Raw genomic sequence first — 24,030 nt, forward strand, 5'->3', positions numbered from 1 at the left:
TAAGGATCACTTTGATATCCCATGACACTGTGGGCTTTTGGTTATGTGCAATGTCCTTGATAAACCTAATGGTACAGGATTAGGTGACAATCATCTTACTTCTCACTGATTCATAAAAAAAATCAAATTACAGCCCCAATGAACCCAACACATGCAGAACTTATGATTTCTCTCAGTTGTGTACCCGTCAAAAGCTTCTGCCTTCAAGACTCAACACTTTCCATGAAAAAGTAAGAGTCTCTCATTAACTTCAACTGTGGCCTATTTTAAGATCCTCTATATTTTATGTGGCCACAGATTTTGGGGTCTACGCAGCTCATGGTCTCTAAACATTTGACTAGGGCCAAAGAGTGCAGTGTGTAGCTAAGCACCCCATTAACACCACAATAACCATATTTAAGCCCATGAGTTCTTAGATATGTCTATTTTCCACCCACATTCCAGGCCTTTTTTTATCATGAACTCTTGACAGCACTACTTCCATCATATTAACTCTTTATTATATTGATAAGCTTGTCTTCGAGCGATATTCCACAGGGTCTCTCCGTGGACACTATCGAATGCTTTCTTAAAGTGGATAAAGTTGATTAAGATGGATTTTGGCCAAACAGTAGTTTTTTCAATGATCTGTCAGAGAGTGAATATCTGTTCACAACATGATCCACTTGGACAGAATCCAGCATGTTCTTCCTGTAATATTCTATCCACTGCCTTCATCTTTCTATTCAACGTAACTGTCGCCAATATTTTGCCTGGGATTGACAGCACGCAGGAGTTTATATGGTTGTAGTAAGATTGGACACAGGCTAGGGCAAGCGGTTCGATATTGTGACTGGAGTTAGACAAGGGTGTGTGTTATGCACCAATCCTCCTTGCATTAGCAATAGACTGGGCAAGGACAAGGGCAATAAAAGGCATAATGCATAAAAAGGGGCAGCAGAGATGAATTACACATCCCTGATTTTGCCTTCGAAAATCTAAGTATGATGTAGAATGGGAGGTACAACGGAGGTAGACCAGGAAGCAGCAAAAAATTGGACTGAAAGTAAATGCAGAGAAAACCCAGATTATGAAGATAAGAACCTGGACAATAGATGCAAAGGTGTACATAGATGGAAAATAAACCAAACAGGTAGAAGAGTTCTTGCATGCGGGGAGTATAATGACATTTGGAGGTGGCCATGATAAAAATATCAATATGAAATTAGGAAAAGCAAAACACCACATTTGGAAGAATGAACAACATCTGGTCAAACAAAGATCTCCACACCAAACTAAAAGTCAGATTATACTAAGTGACTGTACTGAAAATACTACTGTACAGAGCAGAGTCGTGGCCAATGATAGTGGCTAACAAAAAGAGATTGGAGGCTGCCTATCACAGAAGGTGGTGAAAGATATTCAAATTTAATGGAAAGACAAAATAACAAACATGAGAGTAAGGAGGCTGACAAAGCTGGACATGTTAGAAAATATCATCAAGGAAAGAAGGCTCAGGTGGTTGGGACATGCATGCCAGATGGGAGACATGCTACACAAGCATTGGATTGGGAAAGGAAAGATAATGCAAGGAAGGTCAAGGAGACAGTGACAGAAGATACTGAATATGCTGCCATTGCCTGGGAAGAAATATCACCACTGACTACTCTTTCTTGCACCCTCACATAGCTTCCTGTCACTTCGTGCTGGATGCTGGAGTGCAACAACCCTGCATTCCCTGCTGTACAAAAGAACTTGCATTATCCAAAATGAAGTGGGCTAGTGCACACTCCACAGAGCACAACTTTGCTTCTTATTGTTTCACGTCCTTAAAAAGCAAAAAAGAAAAAAAAACCTCAATGTGTTAGAATAATATTTATATTTGCTGGGTTCCAAAAAACAAAAACAAACAACAACAAAACCCTGGGTGTGCTGCATTCTGATAGGCAAAACACATTGATTTCAATGACATTTTCACTTGAATGAGGACTTCAGGATCACTTCTCCAAAAAAAGATACTGTTTGGTGCTCTGTTCTGGATTGGGTATTTTAATTAGACAGAACATTTAGGTCAACAGTTTTCTTGGAATATGCTTCTGTATCTCAGTTATATGTTCTATAGTTGCAATAAAATACAGAGTAAAGCACACAGTCCTGCTTTTACCTGTCCACTCACTGTCCTTGATCAAAGACTACCTATGCTGCCCATCATGTTCATGGTGGTGAAGACATATAATTTAAATAGTAACCCTCAATATTTAAATGGAACTGCATATGTGATCTTTGTCACCTCATTTTCACGAATGGAAAAGAATATTTTGACACAAAAATTACATACTTAATTCTGCCTCACCTTCTCCACTGACCTCCATCCCACTCTGCCTTGGGTTTATTTCCTCATCCATCACTGGGTCAAAGTAATTTCTGCTGTATTCATTTCCTGTGGAAAGCACATGAAGTAAGGGTCAGTGATTATTAGAAGCACATGAACCAAAATGTTAATTTTGAAATCGACACCAGCATGCGAAGGGGCATTTTTGCTACTTTATAAGCTTAATTTTTTTTAACAAGTCTTCTAAGCCTACTAGTACTGCAATTATCTTGTGAAAGGTCAGAAAAGGTAATTTTGGAAACAAGTGTACTTCATGTTACTTTTGCTCAGAAAGTAATGAGAAAATTCTCAAATTTTGATCATACAAAGATAAAAAAAAATAACCTAAACCAAATTATTCTGGAGACACACATTATAAAAGAAAGTTACCAAGGCTGAAAAGGAACTTGTGCTTCACAGCTGACCCCTCCGATTTCAACAGTTTTAAATTTCACCACTGAGGTTTCAGCGTCTGGTGCATCTTTAATGCTGTAGTCTACCAGAGAAGTGCTTAATTACAGAGGAGATACTGGAATGCTGCCTCATTAATCTGAACAGCAATTGTATTAAGTTGGGCTAGGTAGCAAAACAAAGATTTGATGGGATAAAAACACTCGTTTAGCACTTTCCATCTCAATAGCTGTTTTTATCTGTACTTTAGGAACTAATCAACTTTACAAAAGAGAAAGACATATATTAAACTTATCAAAGAAATATACAGTATATAGTTGCCACCAGCTGGCAGAACTTCCTATACGATCAGCTAAAAGAATTCTCTCTGAACACGGATGAGTTATACTTCCTCAAAAAGTGTCCTTCATATGGTAAAAGTGCCTTACTCTGCAAGTAGTGTCATTGAAATCAATGGCACTACATGCATACAGTAAATTACTACTCAGCATGAGAAAATATGGTAGAATCTTGTCCCCAAATTGCTTCAGAATTGTAGAAAGAGGCATAGCACTTTACAGTTTACCTCTATATTCTTGAAAATAAACATATAAGAGGGTTAACAGTTGAAGTCATACACAGGAAAGGGTTAATGCATCCTAGACACACTATAGCAGTCTACAGTATATTTATTTTAGGATCAAAAAAATCCAAGCAGCAGCACTTTTTCCAAGACTAAATGAAACTCTGATATGAAACTAGGTTTAATTTATATTTCTGGACTGGCACATTTTGACTGTCAGTCTCTGTTTTTTCAATGTAGTAAGTACAAGAACTGAAAATTTGCTTTACCTTGAGGTCTCAATAAAGAAAAAATAAATGAGTTTCATTTTTGTTACTTTATCTGTCAACAACTACTAGGCTGGTATGAATCTTGGCAGTATGTAATCAAAGTCTTATGTACTGCAATAACAGAGCTATTCTACCTTATTCACTGTAATTGTTTTCCTCTAGCACAAAACACTATGATGCTATAGGAACACTCTTTCATATGTTGGTAAAATAATTCTCCTGTGTGTTAAAAAAAAAGAAAATGATGATGCATCTCTTTATTCAATTGCTTCATAGCTATAAATGTAAACTACTGGAAAGTATATGTTGCAAACTATACAAAGTGGTACTCGGTTAGCGTATCGGCCTTTTATTGGCTCTCTGCACAAGGGTCAATTTAGACTACGTGCTGTATAGTAGGCTCCTGTGTCTAGATTTTTGCAGCTCTGTATTGGACTGAGTAATCTGGGTTTAGGAAGACATGTCACACCATTTGAGGAACGCAGTATTGGAATTTTTTTTGTTCCTTCCCCGAGTTGTTCTTTCTACTCTTATTATAAAACCCTCTTTGAGAAATGGCATAAACCATTTTGCTCACCAGAAGGGTGGATTCGATCCCTACTCCTGTGTCTGATTACAGACTTTTGGGGAGAAATGAGTACTGCACTGGTTGTGGTTGCATAGCTAATGTTTAATTATTCTCTTTGAGCAGCACACCTTTGTGTAACTCTCAGGAGCCACGATCACTTCTGTCAAGAACACAATAGAAAGAGACAAAACCATTATGCATTGGTATAATCAGACAACTGGGCCTGGGCTCTTACCCCTGGTAGAAGCTCTGAGGTTTAGAAATGTATCATATATTTTCTACCTTCATTAGGATATAGAAGTCATTTAGAGGTCAAAAACTTTGGGCTTGATTCACACTCCAGAACCTAGGAGGCAGCTGCCTCAGGGAACAAAAGTCGCATTGTCACCATAGCATTCCCGTGAGCAGTTCTGCAGAGCACCCAGCTCTAAACTTTGCCAGGGTGCCATTGTAGCCTCCCAGAAGAGGATGTCCCGAGATGTATCTGATCACTGCATATCCAAGTTACTTGGTCCATCTCTATCTATATTGTGGGCTGGGCCAGCTTGGCCCCTAAGAGGTTAAAGGCAGTTTTAACTGTTGCATACTCATTTCAAGTGAACATTCCTCTGCTGGCAGATTACCAGTGAATCTGGTCCATTGACGTCATAAGTGGGGCCTATTTATTTTTACTTTTAAAAATATTAAATTATCAATTTTAGGCAATGTAACGTACTGCCAAAGGCATTTTGCTAATAACATGAATTCATGAATGGATTAGCAATCATTCCACATTTGTTTTTGGAAATACATGAAAGTATATAACACATAAATTAACAGGTCCACTGAGGAATTCACATTACACTGCCTCACAACCTAAATAGAGTAAAGTAAATGTTAAGACGGTGTTTGCTTGCAGGTATTTCAAACAGCAGTGCAACACTTGATGGTTTCAGCTAGCAAGTTATTGCAAAATATTTTCTTTAATTTAGAGCTCGGTGACTCTGCAACTGCTGAGTTTTGCTTAGATTTTGGAGTTTGATCAAACTCAAAAGCTCAGCTTGAATGTCGGTCTATACCTCAGAGTTTTGCTGCTTTGCTTCATGATACAAACATGATGAACTGTAAATGACTCATGATTTAGAATCATAGAAGCAAAACCATGAATTGTCCTAGGTTCCCATGAAAGTGGATGATGGCTCACTTAATAAACCAGATCCTCAACTGGTGTAAATTGGCATAGCTCAGCTAAAATCAGTAGGGGTATGTCCACACTTGCAGAGTTTTTGCACTGTAAGTTTCACTGGTGATAGAAAAGCACTGGCTTGTGTACTTACTTAATAGTATATGGATATATACCTATCTCATAGAACTGGAAGGGACCCCAAAAAGGTCATTGAGTCCAACCCCCTGCCTTCACTAGCAGGACCAAGTACTGATTTTGCCCCAGACCCCTAAGCGGCCTTCTTGAGGATTGAACTCACAACCCCCTGGGTTTAGCAAGCCAATGCTCAAACCACTAAGCTATCCCAATTTTTCAGGCATTAGTGATCATTTACACTAGCACTACTTCCATTGCTGATGAGAGCAGAGCTGTAGGGCAGCTATCCCACAGTGCAGCTCTCAATAGGTCTTGTGGGAAGGGGGGTGAGCGGAAGGCATTCTGGGTCCCTGCTCAGTATCCCAACAGCCCAATTACTTTCTTGGTTTTTTTTTGTGGCATTTTTTTAACACCACCCCTCCCCTGCTGTCTGGCTGCTTTCCCTGTCATATCTACAAGCAAAAGAAAGGGGAGTTTCAAGCTTCCCGGGGCTTACAGGGGGTGGGGTGGACATCTGTTTACTTGGCGTCAGAGCAGCGGAGCTGCTGGCCACAGTGGTCACTTTTGGAACTATGGGATATCCTTTGGAGGCCAAAAGGTGTTTACGCTGGTATAACATGTCTTCACTTTCACAACAGCGCAAAAAGAACAGCGGTAAGAGCTATATGCCTCTAGTGAAGGTGGTTTTCTTTTTGCAGTGAAACTTCTGAGTTTCACCTCAAAAAGTCATTAACAAGTGTAGGCGCTCCCGTGGTTTTAGCACAAAAAAAGGGCTTTAAATGGTATGTGTAGACATAGCTTCAAGTTATCTATTTACACCATCTGAGATGTTCACGAGCTTCAGCAACTTGGTGAGAACATTGAATCTGCATTGCAAAATGAAACCAGAGGAATTTCACATGGTTTACAGTTTCTTTCAAAATTTCATACCACATTTATTTACAAGCATTTATATATAGCTGCATAAAAATTGCAACAGTTATAGTCAACCATTAGATCCATTGGCTGAGATTTTCAAAGCAGTCTAAGGGTATGGCTACACTTCAGAGTTGCAGCACTGGTGGAGGCTTTCCAGCACTGCAATTAGTAACTGTCCACACCTGCAGGGCACATCCAGCACTGCAACTCCCTGGCTGCAGCGCTGGCTGTACACCTGGGTCTGCTTGGGGTATAACCATTGCAGCGCTGGTGCTACAGCGCTGCTCGTAAAGTGTGGCCGCACACCAGCGCTGTTATTGGCCTCCAGGGTATTAGGAGATATCCCAGAATGCTTTTAACTAAATTACTCCCTTTGTTTTGTTATGCTGCCTCTCTTTGTTTTGTTGTGAACTCGGGGCTCCGGGAGCTGCTTATCTAAAAAACAAACACAGCTCCTGTTTGCTGTGATCAATCTGTAACTGACTGAACAATCAAATGAGATAAGCCCACTACCTTGCTGTGAATGAGGCAGGCAGGGGGATCAGTGTTTGCTTGAGGAGAGAAACAGCGGGGGCGGGGCAGAGAAAGGGAGTCCATTGGAGCAGCTGCTTATCTGGTCTGCAGGCTGTTTGCAGTTAAAAGTAAGGGGTCAAGAAAATTTTCTGATTTTGCAAGGCAGGGAGCTGATACACAGTGTCGGCTCCAAAAATCCACACTCTCTCTCTCCCCCGGTCCCTGTCACACTGCACCCCACCCCCTTCTTTTGAAAAGCACGTTACTGCCACTTGAACGCTGGGATAGCTGCCCATAATGCATCACTCCCAACAGCGCTGCAAATGCGGCCACACTGCAGCGCTGGTAGCTGTGAGTGTGGCCACACACCAGCGCTTTCCCTACACAGCTGTACGACCAGCGCTGTAACTCCCAGCGCTGCAACTCTCAAGTGTAGCCATACCCTAAGAGATTTAGACACGTTTTCCTTAATGGAAGATGTGCGTCTGACTCACCCAGATGTCTTTGAAAATCTCAACCATCAATCTTATTCACCAACTGTGTATACTAACTGCTATAGGCTGATTAGGTCAGTTAAAGATTTAAGTGTAAACTGATGAGCGTGGATTCCCCTCAAATCTTCTTATTGTGAGCAAGAGAATACAAGGTAGGTAACAAGCCATTCCAAGGTGGAGGCCAGGTTCCACATATTTAATATCAGTCCCACAGGTCCCCTCAAAAATCTGGTCTCTGGAAAGTGGGGTCTTGGCATGAAGTGACCTAATCAGGAATTAATGCTGTTTAATTAATGAAAGAACAGTGGCTAACTGTTAATCCATTACTTAAGCATGAATGAGGCCCCTGATCTGACTAATGTAACTGAAAGCTGGCTGGATTAAATTGTAAAATGCTTATTAGCCCAGATGTCTGGAGTAATTTATCATGAGTCTTGAGATGGCCAGAGAGGTGATGTGGCTGACCTCAGATGTACTACTTGCAGGTCTTCCACTCCAAAAAGAGATCTGATGGGGTGTGTGTATGTGTGTGTGCGTGTGTTGAGTATGAGCATCCCAGCACAGAGTTAGAACAGGACTGGGACCAAATTATATGTTGCTCCATTGGGCCTCATATTCTGCAGCTGAGCTGATTGAGCATCTAACTCAATGAAGGGCATTGACATCATCAATATTGACATCACTCAGGAAAAGTCAATGTCCATGTGGATGACAACTGTGCTGGATTTTTTGAAGATCTGATGCCTCACATTATAATCATGGGACTATCCCAGATGGTTGTTGGCTAACAATATTTAGTTGGACACAATCTTGCTTGTGTTTTCAGAGTAGTACAAGATACTGGATGTGGAGGATGGAGGTAATACCTTTGTCATGAACTGACCTTCATTTTGAGCCAGGCACACCTCTTTATTCTGACAAGACGACTTATTCCATTAGCTAACAGTTTTCCTTCACTTTCACACAGCTCTGAACAACAATACAGTGTAACCAATTAATGGGCATGACATTGCTGTAATCTTTTATCCTTCACAGTGCCTCTTAAATTTTTTTCTCTCATAGTTCACCCTCACAGGTCCCCTTAACATACAAGCAGCCTACAAAAGATGCTGTCAGTCTGTCCAGTTGTGACACAAGTTGTGTCTGAAACCTGGTGACATGGCAGCATGTGAAAGAAAGGAGGAGGGGTTTTTTCAACCATTGCATCGATTAAATATTGAGTTAAGGAACTCTTCCAGGTTGTGGACAGTTTGGTGAATCATGACTCTCTCCAGTAAGTAAAGGTTGTTATAAGAAGAAGGGGGAAAATTGTTCTTCTTAACCTCTCAGGATAGGACAAGAGGCAATGGGCTTGAATTTTAGCAAGGGAGGTTTAGGCTGGATATTAGAAAAAGCTTTCTGTCAGGACGGTTAACCACTGGAATAAATTTCCTAAGGAGGTTGTGGAACCCTCCATGATTGGAGATTTTAAAGAGCAGGTTAGACAAACACCTGTCAGGGATGGCTTAGAAAATACTTAGTCCTGCCATGACTGCAGGGGACTGGACTAGATGACCGCTGGAAGTCCCTTCCAGTTCTATGATTCTAAGTAGCAGAATTGAGCTTTATCTTTGTGAAGAGTTCTCATTCTACTTTGTAGACAGAATCCCTTGGATGTGGCCCAAGCATTCACGTTCCCATGTTTGCTGAGCCATTTCCAGATGGGGTCAATCTAGGATCTTCTTAGCTTGAGTTTCAGCCGGTGTCTCTCACTGAGATTTTGCAGGTGCTTTGGAGTTCCAAGTTATGATAAATGAACCGGTCTCATGTCCCTTTTACCTATTAAATATAGTGTGGAGATACTGAGTCCATTATTAGATGGGATTGTCAATGCCCCCTTCAGGGAGGCGCATGCTACCTTTCCTTAGAGAATTAATTGTTCAGCCCTTCTTAAGAAACAAGCTTTTAAGATTGGTAATCTCACTAATCACTCAGGGCTAAATCGACCAGGTGCCAAACTGCCATTTTAGGTGCCTAAATCCAAAATTTAGTTCCTCAAAACCCTTGCTCAGCTGCTGCCTAACCAGACAGATGCCTAAATTAACAGTAGAAACATAGGCACACAGGGAAAGTCCCCTAGAGGCCTATAAATCTGTTGGTGGGCAAGCAAAAAGCCAGCTAAGTCAAGCTGCTTGGCGGCTAACTCATGCCTCCCCAAATTGAGTGCTCCAATCACCAGGTTAGAGAGTTATTCTCACTCACCCTTTGGCCTGGTGAATATTTATTTATACCAAGTGAAAATCTTTGCTTTTTTAGGAGAAAGGACTGACCTAGCTTAGGTACCTAACTTTAGGAGAGAGTTCACGGGTGTGAATCCTGAGTGGAGGGAGGCAATTCCCCCGGAGCCACAGATAGGTGCCTAACTCCAAGAGACAAGTGCAGATCTGGCCACACCCCTCTCTGCTGCATTTCCTACTGTCTTGTTTAGACAACTCCCCACTCAGCTTGCTGGCATCTGTGAATCCCATTCTTAGGTGCCTAACTGTTGCCATGCATTGTATAGTGAATCTGAGCACCTTTCTCAGGACTGTGAATTTCATTGGACAGCAGCACACCTAAAGGCGGGCATTGTAATGCTGAGCCTAAATTCCCTTTGTGTACCTAGCACAATCTTCCATTTGAGGGGAAAGTTATAAAAAAAAGTAAGTGTCATAGCAATTCTAGTGTACATGAATGGAGAGTCAGGCCCACTGAAGTTTTTCTCACTTATGCCAGGGACAGAATTTGTCACAACTTAAATTAAGTTTTTTTTGCACACCTGCAAAATCCCTAACCCAGTACAAATTATCAGGGGGTAGTCGTGTTAGTCTGTATCCACAAAAATATCAAGGAGTCTGGTGGCACCTCATTGTTTTAGTACAAATTATATTACTTGGTCAATTCCGCATACCCTGCAATTTACACAACTACTTAGGTCTCCATTGAATTTGGCACGATGGAACAAATTCTGATCAAAGTTGTTGTAAATCTGGAATGACTTTGCTGAAGTCCATAAAGTTATTCTTACTATACACTAGATTATATCTGATAAGGATATGTTTTACACAGAATTTCAAAGTAGAATAAGTCATAGGTATGAGAGTTCAACCCAAAAATATTTTTTTAAATAAACTCCTATAATTGAAGACCATTAAAATAGTACCTATAGGTTAGTATCTAAAAATATATTTTCTGCGAGGCTATCAGCATTTGGTGAATTTTCCATTTTTTTAATGCTTTAGAAAATATCAAATACCTCCTCCACCTCTCATTCACTTTCTTTATCTTTGACAGAAACCTTAGATAATGAGTAAACCACATTATCAGGTCTTAGTATCTCTAAGATTCACAATATAAACATGAGTTGTCAACTTTGACAGAATATTGGCTGAATGAATGTCCATGAGCATAAATAGAGTGTTTCACTCCATTCTTTCTGGAGTGTTTGAAAAATGCCGCACTGTGCTCACAGTATTTGCTTTTTTCCCCATTCGTTTCTTGGAAGACTGACTGCATTTGCAACTCTTTAGGCAGAGATACAGCACAATCTGTTTCTATTGGTAATTTGTTTTTCTGAAGGCAACAGAAGGCACTGTGCCAAGGGATGCCAGTGTAAGACCTGCTGGTTCTCCTGGGGAAACGCTGTTGGTGGAATACATGAGAAAACCCATACTGATGCTAGTGGAGTTCATTCAGAAACACTGTCAAATAATCCAACATATGTAAGTGGGAAAAATGTATATTGAGCACCTTGGTGACCAAATTTAGTAGTTCACATGATACTTGTGGAAGAACCCACAGAGAAATGGATGAGAATCTTAATGAGCAGCAGACCCTACCAGGAAACATCCTATTGCCAGAAGACATAGATTTGGTCAAGAGAGTTATGCTAAAAATTATAAAAACTCAGGTATCATTTGGAAAGAATACTTTCAAATTGAAAGTTTAACCTATCCTCAGAATCGCACTTCTATACCTTGCATACATTTGATTTTAGTTCATTTTACTTAGACAAGTGCCAAAGCATGTCTGTTGTTGAAAGTATACACCTTGGGTCCAGTGTTGCACACTAAATTACACGCAGTGCAATTCTGTTGATTTCAATTGTATTGCACTAGATGTAATTCAGTGTAGAATTTCTTCCGTTGACAACCCTGTTCTTCCTAAACATATACTTTTAATATATCATGCCCAGTGTGCAATATTTCAGCATTTCCATTTCTAGACCCAGTTGGAATCAGAGAGTGAAGAGAGGCATGAAACTGAAAATAATACGAGAAAAGTTTTTTAAAAAAGTTATGGCTCAGTTTCAGTTCAGATTTGAGGTCACTTCATATGTGATATGAAACCATTTTTTCCAGCAGTAATAGCCAGTGTGTCAAATTCCCATTTCCCTCAACTACAAACTTCCAGCATTTGACCATTTGTTATTTGTGTTTACCATCTTCTTAGTTTGTAATCTATTCTCAAAATTACATTAAATTTTGTTCAAAAACTTTAGCCTCACAGGGCATGTAAACGTACTGATTTTGACAGATCATAGTTTTTATTATCAATTTGATATCATAAGTGACTGCTACATGAAGCCCTTATTTTGATGTATATTTCTAGATCTAGATCCAGTCCCATTTCACGTCCATGCTCAATCTTCAAGTTCAGCAACGAAGGAGTATTCCCACTGTTGATAAAGATTATGTAATATCTCTGTAGTCATAAATGGGAGTTAGACTCCTAAGTAATTTAAATAATGTTGAAAAATTTCACCTGTATTTGCAGCCAAATTCTGACCCCCAGATGTGAAAATGCAAATCTCCTTGTCTCACTGGAAACTGGTGTTTCCTTTTGTACCATGCAGCAAAATTTGATCCTTCACTTTACACCAGTGGTGAAAGTAACTTAAGGGACCTCACAATTTAAATGGCCCAGGGCTCCGGCTGCAGTAGCGGCATTTTGCAGCCCCGGGGCCTTTAAATCACCACTGGAGCCCCATCGTAGCGGTAGCTGTGGCAGCGGCGGGGAGCCCTGGGCCCTTTAAATCACCGCCGGAGCTCTGAGGCTCCCGGCAGCTGTCACTACCCTGGGGCTTCGGCGGTGAATTAAGAGGGCCGGGGCTCCAGCAGCAGCGACCAGGAGTCCTGGGCCCTTTAAATTGCCACCGGAGCCCCGGGGCTCGCAGCCGCTACCCCAGGGCTCTGGCAGCAGGGCTCTGGCAGCAATTTAAAGGGCCAGGTGCTCTGGCTGCTGCCAGGAGCCCAGGGTCCTTTTAAATTGCCACCTGGGGAAGCTGCTTCCTGCTGGTATGGTCGGCTGTGTACCGGCTCTTGCCACTTCTGCTTTACAACTACATTTAAGTCCCAATCCTGTGGTAGACTCTGCATTGGCTGACCTCTACCAAGCCCCATTTATTTAAATGGGGCTCTGCCTATGGGTGATGGCCGACCCGTACGGAGTTCATTGCAGCACTGGGGTCTTTGTTTGCGGTAGCTGTTCAGTATTTCATATTGAAAGTGGTGTGCCTAAATGGCGTGTTAATCTCTGTGTGTGTGTGTGTGTCAACATTTTTTCCTGTTTTTCCTTTTTCCTATACGTAAAATACTTGGGAGTCCTGGGTTCAACTCCCTGTTCTAACACAGGCTTCCTATATGACCTCAAGCAAGTGACTAAGTCCTTCTGTGCCTCATTTCCCTATCTGTAAAATAGAGATAATAATACTTCCCTCTCTCCCAGGGGTGGTATTAGAAAAAATACGCTAAATATTGTGAGGCACACAGTACTGTGGTAATAGGGGTCACATAAGTATGATCACTAGATAGGTAAATTGATTGATAGACATCTTGAAAACAACTCACAATGAGAATGTATTTGATTAGCTGACCTTCAGTCTTCATTTGGTCTTCTTCACCCTAAAGATCTATTTTTTCTTTTCTTTTCTCTCTCTCTCTAATATTGTTCATTTCTATGGGGCATGATATGAGATGTTAACAGTGTCTGTTCTAGATAAAATGGTAGAATCAGTTAGTGCTCATGATTTTAGCAGATAATTTTGTGTTGAAAGCGCTGTGTGTACTGGACATGATAGGAAACAATAATGGTTTTTGTCACTTGAAAACAATTTTAACTCGAATGACCAACATTTGGGGTCAGATGGCCTCTGACCTTAGTGCGAATGTGCAGTGTAGGAGAGAGAAGCAAAGAGCCTTTCATTCATCTTTTAGATCCTTGGAACAAGTTGCAAGGACAATCTCAATCTCTGGAGTTGCAAAATCACTTCCAAAAGGGACAAGGAGGAAGTAAGCCACACTGTGGTGGGATGCTCAAGACCGCACGATCCTAAAGCTTTGCACAGGCTTCCTGAATGCTGTCACTGGATTAGGGACTTGAATTTGGGTCTCCCATATCCCAAGTGAGTACCCTCACCACCAGGTTTTACAGTCATTCTTTTTAATCTGGCCTAATGACTATTTAATTTTTTTTAATATATAAAGTGGAACAATTCTAACAGCAGAGATTGTCAGAGATACCACCCACCCTGAACAGCCAGCAGCCTGGTGGTTAGAGAACTCACCTGGGATAGGGGTGACTCAAATTCAAATTCCTTTTCCACACCAGACAGAGGGGGTGCCTGAACTCAGCTCTCCCACCTGTCAGGTGAGTACGCTAACCATGGAGCTAAAGGGTATAAGGGGGGCACCACCACAGCCACCTGAAAAAAAAATGTTTGGCTGAAACTATTTGGCAAATTTGTTTCAAATTCACAAATGGATTCAGGTTGACTGACATATTTTTTCAGCAAATAAACTACTTGTCCAAAATAATTCATCCAGCTCTATTCCTGAATGCTAAGCTTGGACAATCACCCTGGCCTCTAGTTTTAAGAGTCCACTGATTTTAGATGCTTCAGCTTCTGATTCCTCAAACCGGGCACCTAAAAATGGAAGCACCCAAAATGAGTGGGTACTGTTGGATATTGTGTATTTAACCTCTCTCTGTCACTTTCCTCACATGTAAACTAGAATAAATCTTACTTAACTACCTCACAGTGGTGTTATGGGATTTAACAGGGCCAAGGATCTGGTTGTTAACTAAGTCCCGGTTGGACTCCTGAGGCGTAAAGGAATTTGAAGCCATCCTACATGAGCAACAGGGGATCTCCCTAGCATATGGCTGGTGCTATGCCACCACTTCCCAGCCTCCCCGGCATAGGGATGTGTTGAGACATGCCAGGAGTGGGAGAGGGTGTGCCCAGAGAGCCCTGCCCTCCAGCAATCACAGCCAGTGAACAGTCCTTGTGATGCTGTGGGAGGAAATTAAGGCAATCCTGGTAACATTCTATGTTGCACCAGGGGGCAAGTCAGTTTGTGGCTGCCCAGAGGTCCTGGGAGAGGGGTGGAAAGACAGTGGAAAGACACTTCTGCCCTCCCCCCTCCAGCCTTCAGGTGCATTGAGCAGTGCTCTAGAGCACACCTGAGGATCTGGTCCAGTATTTATACTGTGCTTTAAATATCTAATGTGTTAAATTTTCAGTCTTGATTATTATGTTTACAAGTATGACTTTATTAAGTGGTCTAAGGATATTTTAATGCTACAAGCTGGCAGTGGGAGTTGATTCCCAGCTCGCATACAAATACACTAGCTGGATGAGAGCTAGCAGGACTATAAATAGTAGTGTAGTTGCAGTAGCATGGGCAGTGACAGTAGAGGCATGGCTTAGCTGGACAGAGTATCAATCCCTTGGGAATGTACTCTGCTGCCGCTGCCCATGCTACCACATCTATATGGCTGTTTATACTCACACTAGCTCTCATAGAAATAGTGCCAATACGACTACATGAGCTGGGAATCACACACCTACCTTGTAGTGTAGACGTAGCTTAAGTCTCACTGAAGGAGAATGAGACTTAGACTTCAAACTTTTGAAAATGGGATTTAGGCTCCTACAATCAGATCTGCACACAGATTTTGTATTGGTATAACTATATTGGTTAGGGTGATGATTATTTTTACTGGTATTTCCATGGCATGGGTGCAGGCATAGCAGGATACAAGTGCACTTCATGTATGTGAATAAGCTATTCTGGTATAAACACTTTTATACCAGTATAACTGCATCCACACTGAGTGGGTATATTGCTTGAACTATACCAGTCCAGTTAAAGTTGTAAACTTTTATGTATCGACAAGGCCTACCCAAGTCATTTAGGCACTTTTGAAAATTTTACCCATCATCACCATTTTGTTTCAGAATACCCTTTATGGAAGTACAGAGCAATTTGAAAACTGCTTAAAATATGATGCTATAGATATTGGTCAAGTAAATTGTATTACCAAGGAACAGAGAGAGGGATGCAAAAAAACCCAAACCACCCCCCCTGACATTTTTTAATTTGCCCTCACACTTAATTGTCACTTTATTATCTCTTGACCTAGTACCTAACTGACCTTAACGATTCTGGTTTTTGTTTTTAATCCTGCCCCAGTATCAGTGTATTGTTATTTTAACCCTTACCTACTTTTTCCATTTGTTGTTATTTTTATATTTATTTGACCTAGGGCTAGCTGCCATGTTTTCCTTTCCTAATTTATCCTTTTTGTTGTGCTATTTTTAACCTATGCCTAGTTTCTTTCTCAGGCTTTTCTGTTTTACAGTGTATATATGGGCATTTGTATATATCTAAGTACCTTTTGCTCTTGATGCAGGCTGAATGAGGATTCAAAAAGTAACCTATAATAGTAGGAAAATATTAAGATAGTAATTTTTGGCAAGATTGTTTACAGTATTTTCAGATATCACCATATGAACTGTACTTAGGTGCTTCATCCCCACACTGGCAGATGTCAAAAGTGCAGAATTCAAATTGTACCTGGAGAGTCATGGGTCACTTGCTGGAGGAGTCTCTGCAGCTTGAGGTCTTCAAACCACAATTTGAAGACTTCAATAACTCAGACATAGGTTAGGGGTTTGTTATAGAAGAGGATGGGTAAGATTCTGTGGCCTGCTTTGTGCAGGAGGTCAGACTAGATGATCATAATGGTCCCTTCTGACCTTAAAGTCTATGAGTCTATGAGTAGGAAAAATACTATATTCTGCAATGTTAACAATTGGTTATGAATTTATAATACATTTCCCTTCCTCTTGTTTGTGTAGAGACCATAGGAAAAACTGGCAGCACCCCATTTCATCTTGGAATAATGGTCCAACACCAAACTAATTTAAGAACATCTAGGCATAAGAGGCTAGACTGAGACATTTAGGTACCAACCTACTGTAAGCGCTGCTGAGCTGCACCCACCTAGGGGAGCAACTTTGAGGGGTGCAGCTCCCTCCACAGTGATCAGTAGTTGGAGCGTTGGAGCCACAGACCTGCCTCCTTCCTAGCTATCAGGCACCCCCAGGGGATTTGGGGCAGAGAAGACCTGTGCTCCGCAAAATGCAGAGTCTTCAATTCTCACTGGCCTTTATGTGGGCTACACAAGGGAAAGGAAGGCTTCTTACCTTCTGTGCCACCATACACAGCCATGTTAAGGCCAAGGAGAATATAGGAGATGGATTTAGCAAAGGATCAGAGGGACTTGCGGGCTCTCAGTACCTCAAATACCAAAAGAACATGGCTAAGATTTTAAAAAATGAGCATCTAAAGTTATTCTCTGCAGTTCCTATTTAGGCACCTAAATAAGTGGCCTGATATGCAGAGGTGCTGAGCATGCAGAAGTCACTGCTGTTGACTTCAATGGGAACTGCTGGGTGCTCGGCACTATAGATAATCAAGTCACTTATTTAGGTACCTAAATATGGACTTGGGTCCTACACTTGCACATTACTTATGCATGTACATAGACCCATTGAAGCCAATGGAACCACTTACATGAGGAAAGTTAAGTATCTGCATAAGTAACTTTAGGCACCTGTTTTTTAAAAGCTTGGCCCAAAATTCTTCCCACATATTTTAGGAGATCAATTGAAGTTCTTCTGAAAGTCTTTTATTGTTAAGGAAACAAAAACTGTTATGGTAATATTTATAATAGTAATAATTCAAAATAATACAACAACAAAGGCTGCTCAAAATTTTCAAGTTTCAATCTGTAGTAAGAAAGTTGACTGCAACAAAGATCACTATGGCTTGGTGTAAGTTATTTAACTGAAAGCTAAAGGGTTCTTCCAAAGGTAATAACGATACTATGCCCTAAATAAACTGAGGCTGAAAGCCAAGGCATTTACTATAACAGGCTACAACTATTATCAGGATAACAGGAAGCATTGACCCATTATTATTATTATAATGAAATGTCCAGTGATAGTTTTTGAGATATAGTTGGGCTTAAAAAACAAACAAACAAACATGTTGGTTGATTGAGAGCATATGGATGGTGAGGGCAATAGTGGATCAGGGACTTACATAATGTTTGTTTAAAACTATTCTAATGCTTGAGAGTCAATAACTGTGCAACATCTCTGCTCTTTGGCTGAGATGATTCCATTTCAGCATCATATAAATTAACAGGAAACTATTTTCACAATAGCTTGTGAAGTAGTTTCTTCTGCTAGCAGAGAGCATCATGCAACTTTGTCCCGTCATCAGGAGTTATGTAGGCATGAAGATAGGAGAATAGATCTCTAAATATTTAGACATCAAACGTTTTCAGCAATATTTTGAATTTTACATCCCAGGCTTTCAGGGGAGCCTGTTTGGATATGTTAGGATGGAATTTCTGGTGTAGGCCATGGAATGCACAGGTTAGATCAGGAACACAACTACTGTCACTCAGTTTGAGGATAATCAAGACTGAAGTCTCACCTCTTGGTTCAGCATGGGCTTGCAGCCTGAGTTTTTGTTGGTGAGCTGCAAGGGTGCTATCTAGCTTGTCATGTCTAATAACTTTCTCTTCTGAAGTCTGATATGCTGAAAGATCTGTGCTGCTGATGTTAAAAGCTGGATTTTCAATGCCTTCTGTTGCTGCTCTCTCTTCTTTTACTATAGAAAACAAGGAGGTCAGAAGAGCACATTATACCAAAGTGTATTTCAATGACAAGCAGAAAATTCCTTCTAGTAATTCCTTTGCTGAAAGACTCAAGTGTATCGTCCTCAAATGTCGCCAAAACAGAATTAGGTTAAAATTAACTCTAAAAAAAAAGAATAAATGATTAAAATAATTACAAATTGCACCCTGACAAGCAAGAGCAAAATTTCGCCCACAGCCATTTGTCTGTAATTAGTTAATTAATCCTTACACAAATTATGAGCAATAACTCATCAAGCAAGGCTCACCCATCAGAAATTCAGCCGACTTGGATTTCTTCTGCTTAGTTTGCTTCAGAGCCTTCTGCTGGAACTTCTGGAGGGAAATTGTTAAATGAATAAATTAGCTAAAGAACGAAGATCATCCTTTATGATCCACAACTAACACAGTATTTTAAATAAGGGATGGCATTGAAATGTCATTTAATTTACATCTCTGCTAACGGGGTCAAACATTAATTGAACAACAGAAGTGGAAGAATTAAATAAAATTGGAGAAGAAAAGTTAAAACAAATGCCAAATGAAGGTCACATTAAAATACTTTGTTTTTTGCCATTTTTAATTAATGCAAAGAAACCTCAGTAAAGGAAGAGCTAGAAAACTCATCTTTAGAGTATGCATTCAGCACAACAGCTCTGCTTCACTTTCAGAAACTAGAGGCTGCATTTAGAAAAGTTTGGTTATGCGGTGTGTTTTCAGGTAGCCCTCCTCTTGTCCTTCTCTGGGTTTGTTTGTTTGTTTGTTTCCAGGTCCACTTATATAAAACAATGTATTTGTTTAGAACAAAGAAACTAATAATGAGATCGCCCTGTTCATATGAAACAACAGAATGATAAAACAAAATCGCTACTTTCCCAAAAATAATTTAAACCACCAAAATTTCAGGTGTTGCCACCAGAGATATTCCATGATTATGGGGGGTAGGTGGGAAGTAGAATTCACTACATTGCTGAAAGTTCATTTAATATTAAAAGCATGCAAAAAATGGTTACGATGTGCATGAATAGCAACAAATCTTATTAGAGGCCCCAGGTTCTTACAAGTTGTAAATTAAATACTCAGGGGATGTGAGGCTCTAAGAAGATTCAGTAGCAACACCATGAGCAAGGCCCAAGTTTTAAACTCGATCTTTGTACAAGAGTCTGCTTGATGGCAATGAGAGTTTCACACAGGGGACCAGGGTTGAATATAGGCCTGTATAATTAACACTTATAATAAAAATAGCAATCAGCTGAAAGCAATGTAAAAAGTTGCAAACCGGAGGGTAGGGACTAAAGTAAAATGGCTGAATACTAAGAAAAAACAATGTTAATATACTTGTTTTCAAATTTTGTGGAATATTTTGTAAATTGTTTGTTAATCTCTGAAAATAGTGTTAATTTTTTGATGCCAGTTGTTTAATTGTTCTGACGTAAAGACCACTCCTATCAATGGAGCTTCTGGAAACAGCCAATATGATTTTTTACATAATTATAAAATAGGGCATTTTCAGTTAATATTGTAAACACTTTTCACATTTTCTGCTTTTTCCCTGTGATTGTGTGTATCAATTTCCAGCATCACAGGACGTGTGTAATAGACACAACCAATAAATCTGTCAAAAATAATTGAACCCCAATACTGACAGACTACAAATACAGGTACTCATTACTGATAAGTAAATATTTTTATAGTTTATAGGCAATTTGGAATAAGCTGAAACTGCTGACACTTCTCTGAATTAAGGAAGCCACTGTCTTACTAATAGACAGTTATTTGTAAAAATCAATTTGATATTTAAACTTATTTTTAGAATAGAAGCATAAGTTCATTTTCATTAACTAAAATTTTGGGGTGAAACCATGCCCCCATTAAAGTTAATGGTAGTTTTGCCATTGATGTCAATTGTCCCAAGAATTCACCCTTAATGTTTAATGATTTTTTTCCAATTAAGGTCTTACTTTTTAAACAATAATAATAATAATAATAATTCAGCTAATGACTTTAGAATAAACATAATTTTTGAAATTGTATTAAAAGATTTTGCCTCATCCCTATGTATCAGAAAACATTACCCTTATATATTTAAGAGATGCAAGTGTCATTTAGAATATGGCCGTTGGATGCATGTTCTTAGATTCATACTCCACAACTGCACTGAATCACAACATGAAATTTGCAAATGTATATTGATGACTGGAAAGAAATTCTGGGCCAGCTCCTCATCTGATAAAAACAGGTGTAGCTCTATTGACTTCAATGGAGTTGTACTGACTTATATCAGCTAAGGAGTTAGCCCTCTAAGCATGAATACATTCCATCTGTATTCTGGATTTTCAAGACAAAACTGAACTGCAGGCTATAAGAGCAGCTATTTTTAAACTTTCAAATACAGGAGTTCACAAAATACATAGATTCCTTCCACATTTAAAAAAAAAAGATGTTATTCTTTTTTCACAGTTTCCAACACAGTTAACACCAGACATTATTTTTCCTGCCACAATAATCTGCATACCTTGGCACTTCACTTGCTTTAACTCAAAGTAACATTTTAAAATCAGATGATGCAACATATCAGTAGCTCCTGTTTACTTACAAAGAACTTCAAAAGAAATTATGCACTTGTCCCTTAATATGATTAGGATTTCAAAAGTGCGGGGGTTTTTTTTGTTTTTTTTTTTTACAAGTTCACATATTTGCAATGAAAGCAATATCTGATTTTCTACAGCAGAGATAAATTCTTCCAGAGTTACTTTTCAATGTAAGTGAATAATGGTGTATTTCTGTAGCCTTGGTATAACAAACACATGTGCTTGTCACTTTGCGCTTCAGAGGAAATTAGTAGACGTTTTTCTTTCCTATCTTTTGCCATTCAATTTCCTTACCTTTCTCTCCTTTACACATGGGCACCTTTAAACAGTGTAAATTACATCTTTTCTTTTTCCTTTTAAGATTCCTCCCTCCTCTTCCCCCCCCCCCATGATGCTTTGTTTTCTCATCAGAGAACAGGCAGGAAATTACCCAGTCACATTTTATATTCATTTTATCATTAGTCACTACTAGTTAATTTATGTATTTATGCAAATTTATGTCTAAAGTAATTGTTCTTTAATCAATTCACATGTAGCTACAATACTTATATTTCAAACAGCAAATTAAAGCAAACTCTTCCAATGACCACTTGCCATATTTTCAGCCAGCTTTGTGTGTGTGTGTGTGTGTAAATATATACACGCACACATATCTATACACAAATACATCCCCTTACTTTTAGCATGCTACCTGGAAAAAGCTACAATAGATCATATACTTTTAAAGAAAGTAATAAAGTACCACATCTTGGACCAGATCCTCAGCTGGTGTAAATCAGTATGGCTCTGTTAGTTTAAATGAGCTACACTAAGTTACAACAGCTCAACTTATATCTGGCCCAACTTATATCCATAATCAATATAAATCAGGCCTTTCTGTTCATGAATGACACACACAAAGTTGATGTCATGTATTCATCAAGTCAAATTTAAAATATGACGCTTCTGCTAATGATGATTTCCAATTTTTAGATTTACACAAGAGATACTAAAAAAGAAATGCTATTGGACTATAACATAGCATGAATGTTATTGTACTGTGTAACAGACAGGTGATAACTAGTGATTCCAGCAGGGTAAAACAAATCTGCATGTAATTTAAAGAGTGAACTAAACCGCTAAGTGTGTCTTTTTTTGTTGGGAATGTTGTGGTCATTAAAATACATGGAGTGTTTTTGATAACTATTTTTTTAACAAAGCAACAGTATAGAAATAAAATCTATGTGAGAACAGCAAGCACTGCAACAAAAAAACCTCATTTATAACCAGTGACAACTAAAACCTATGAAGTTTTTAAAAGAATGTGATTGTTGTCAAAAGGAATTGGGTACAACAACGCTGTGTTCAGTTCTGGTTCCACTCAAAGCCGTGGCTGAGGGGCTCTGGGAAAGCTGCTGCAAGGCTGGTGGGCACAGACCAGCAAGAAAGTGAATTTTGCATACTGTACGGATCATCGCTCAGTTCAGGGCAGTCAGATTGAATCTGTGATCAACCAATTGTGCTTCATGAAACCGTCAGCCTTCATTTATGTCTAGCTGTTTTCTTCTGTCCTGCTGTAAACAAGCTCTGCTCTGAGCTGTCTCCATACCCTTATCTGCTTAGGAAGATCACACAGACAGACCTCATCAGCAGCCTTAGAGTTAAAGTTAAAGTTACTGCTTCCAGACAGCAGTCCCCATGCAAGCTGGAAGTCAAAAAGAAGAGCAACTTTGGAATGACAGAGTTTTAGTTCCTTTTAGGAAATGCATACCTTAGATTCATACACATACTGGCATGTTATGTCTCTTTCATGAAATTAAATTAGGTGTTCCTAATATGAACAACTGTTTCTAACATCAGCAAACTAGCTCAGCAGATTCATCCATGGTTTTGTTTATTTTTTTTTCCTTTGGGGCCTTGTTTGAATACAGCCAAAAGAGAAGTAGCTGGAAATATTGTCAATCTGGTAGGGCTCCAAGAACCTAATAATGCCTGAAATGCTCTAAGGAGTGTAATGATGGTAAACAGGAACAGGTATGTTGGCTTCTGTTCTCATTCACTTCAGTGGGAGCATTAGCCTTTAAACATAAAGCAGAAGAGAGTTTTCAAAGAAGGGTCCTCTTGCATAAAAATAGATGGAGCCTTACTAAAAACATAGTCCTCTGTGAACCCACTCAAATATATTATTTGGTATCTACAGCATTTAATTCTCATAACCAGCTGGTACCTCCCTGTTAAGGCTTTCATTTATGCAGCTGGAGCTGGAACCTTTTCCCTTCTCCCAGTCTATTACTTTATCTATTTAAGGGATAACAGCCAAACAGCTTGTAATTTGCACCTGTCTGCTTTTAAGCATTCCATGTTAGATTTTGTGGAGAGCAAACTCTTCACTGCTAATAAGAATGACACTGGGTAGGGTCAGTGCATTTTTCTTCAGCTGACTCTGTAGCAATTTTTAAAAAATGAAAAAATAAAATAAATACATATTTATTTTGAACATGCTGTATCTGAAATTCCAAATGAAAACTACTATGACTCCTTATGTAGGTGGAATATGTAAGTGTGTGCATATCATATCGCCTACATTGTGCACACCAGGCACAGTGGCAATGTAGATTCCAGCTACAGTGCAGTAGAAGGAATCTCCATTTACACTGTGAAGTGCAATACATATTCCAAACTGTTTCAGTGAATTGCCATGTGCAAAACTGCTAATATGGTTACACTGAACTTCTAAATACAGGGCTTTCAATAGGTATTGAGGGTGTTCAGCTCCTCACAGCATCAGGCCCATGTTCAATTTGTTCTCAGAAAAAAATCATCCTGGGTTTTATTCTATCCCTCCATTTCAAAGAACTGCAGTGTTGGCCCACAAAGACACATTAGCTCTAAAACAGGGAAATTTAAAAAAAAATAAATTAAAAAATAGTTCACTGGGATTTTACTGTTTTACAAAAGCTGCCTTCACGTGTTTGACATAATAAATTAATTATCCGGTTATAAAGGAAGTACTGTGTCTTAAATGAACTGTGACAACATTGAAAATTGCCTTCAAAAGGAAT

General features: G+C 39.5%; 1 protein-coding gene across 1 annotated transcript in view; it reads right to left on the reverse strand.

Annotated features, from left to right (window-relative positions):
* LOC120397306 overlaps positions 1 to 24,030 on the reverse strand; it is a 427,598-nt gene that overhangs the window by 210,475 nt on the left and 193,093 nt on the right. The window contains exons 8-10 of the mRNA XM_039523006.1: positions 18,668 to 18,734; positions 18,197 to 18,373; positions 2,333 to 2,419 (exon numbers count right to left, since the gene is read on the reverse strand). Of these exons, the coding sequence (XP_039378940.1) occupies positions 2,333 to 2,419; positions 18,197 to 18,373; positions 18,668 to 18,734 (331 nt within the window). The remainder of the gene's footprint in view (positions 1 to 2,332; positions 2,420 to 18,196; positions 18,374 to 18,667; positions 18,735 to 24,030) is intronic.

The sequence above is a fragment of the Mauremys reevesii genome, linkage group 2, assembly GCF_016161935.1.
Source record: "Mauremys reevesii isolate NIE-2019 linkage group 2, ASM1616193v1, whole genome shotgun sequence".
In the NCBI taxonomy this organism is placed as follows: Eukaryota; Metazoa; Chordata; order Testudines; family Geoemydidae; genus Mauremys; species Mauremys reevesii.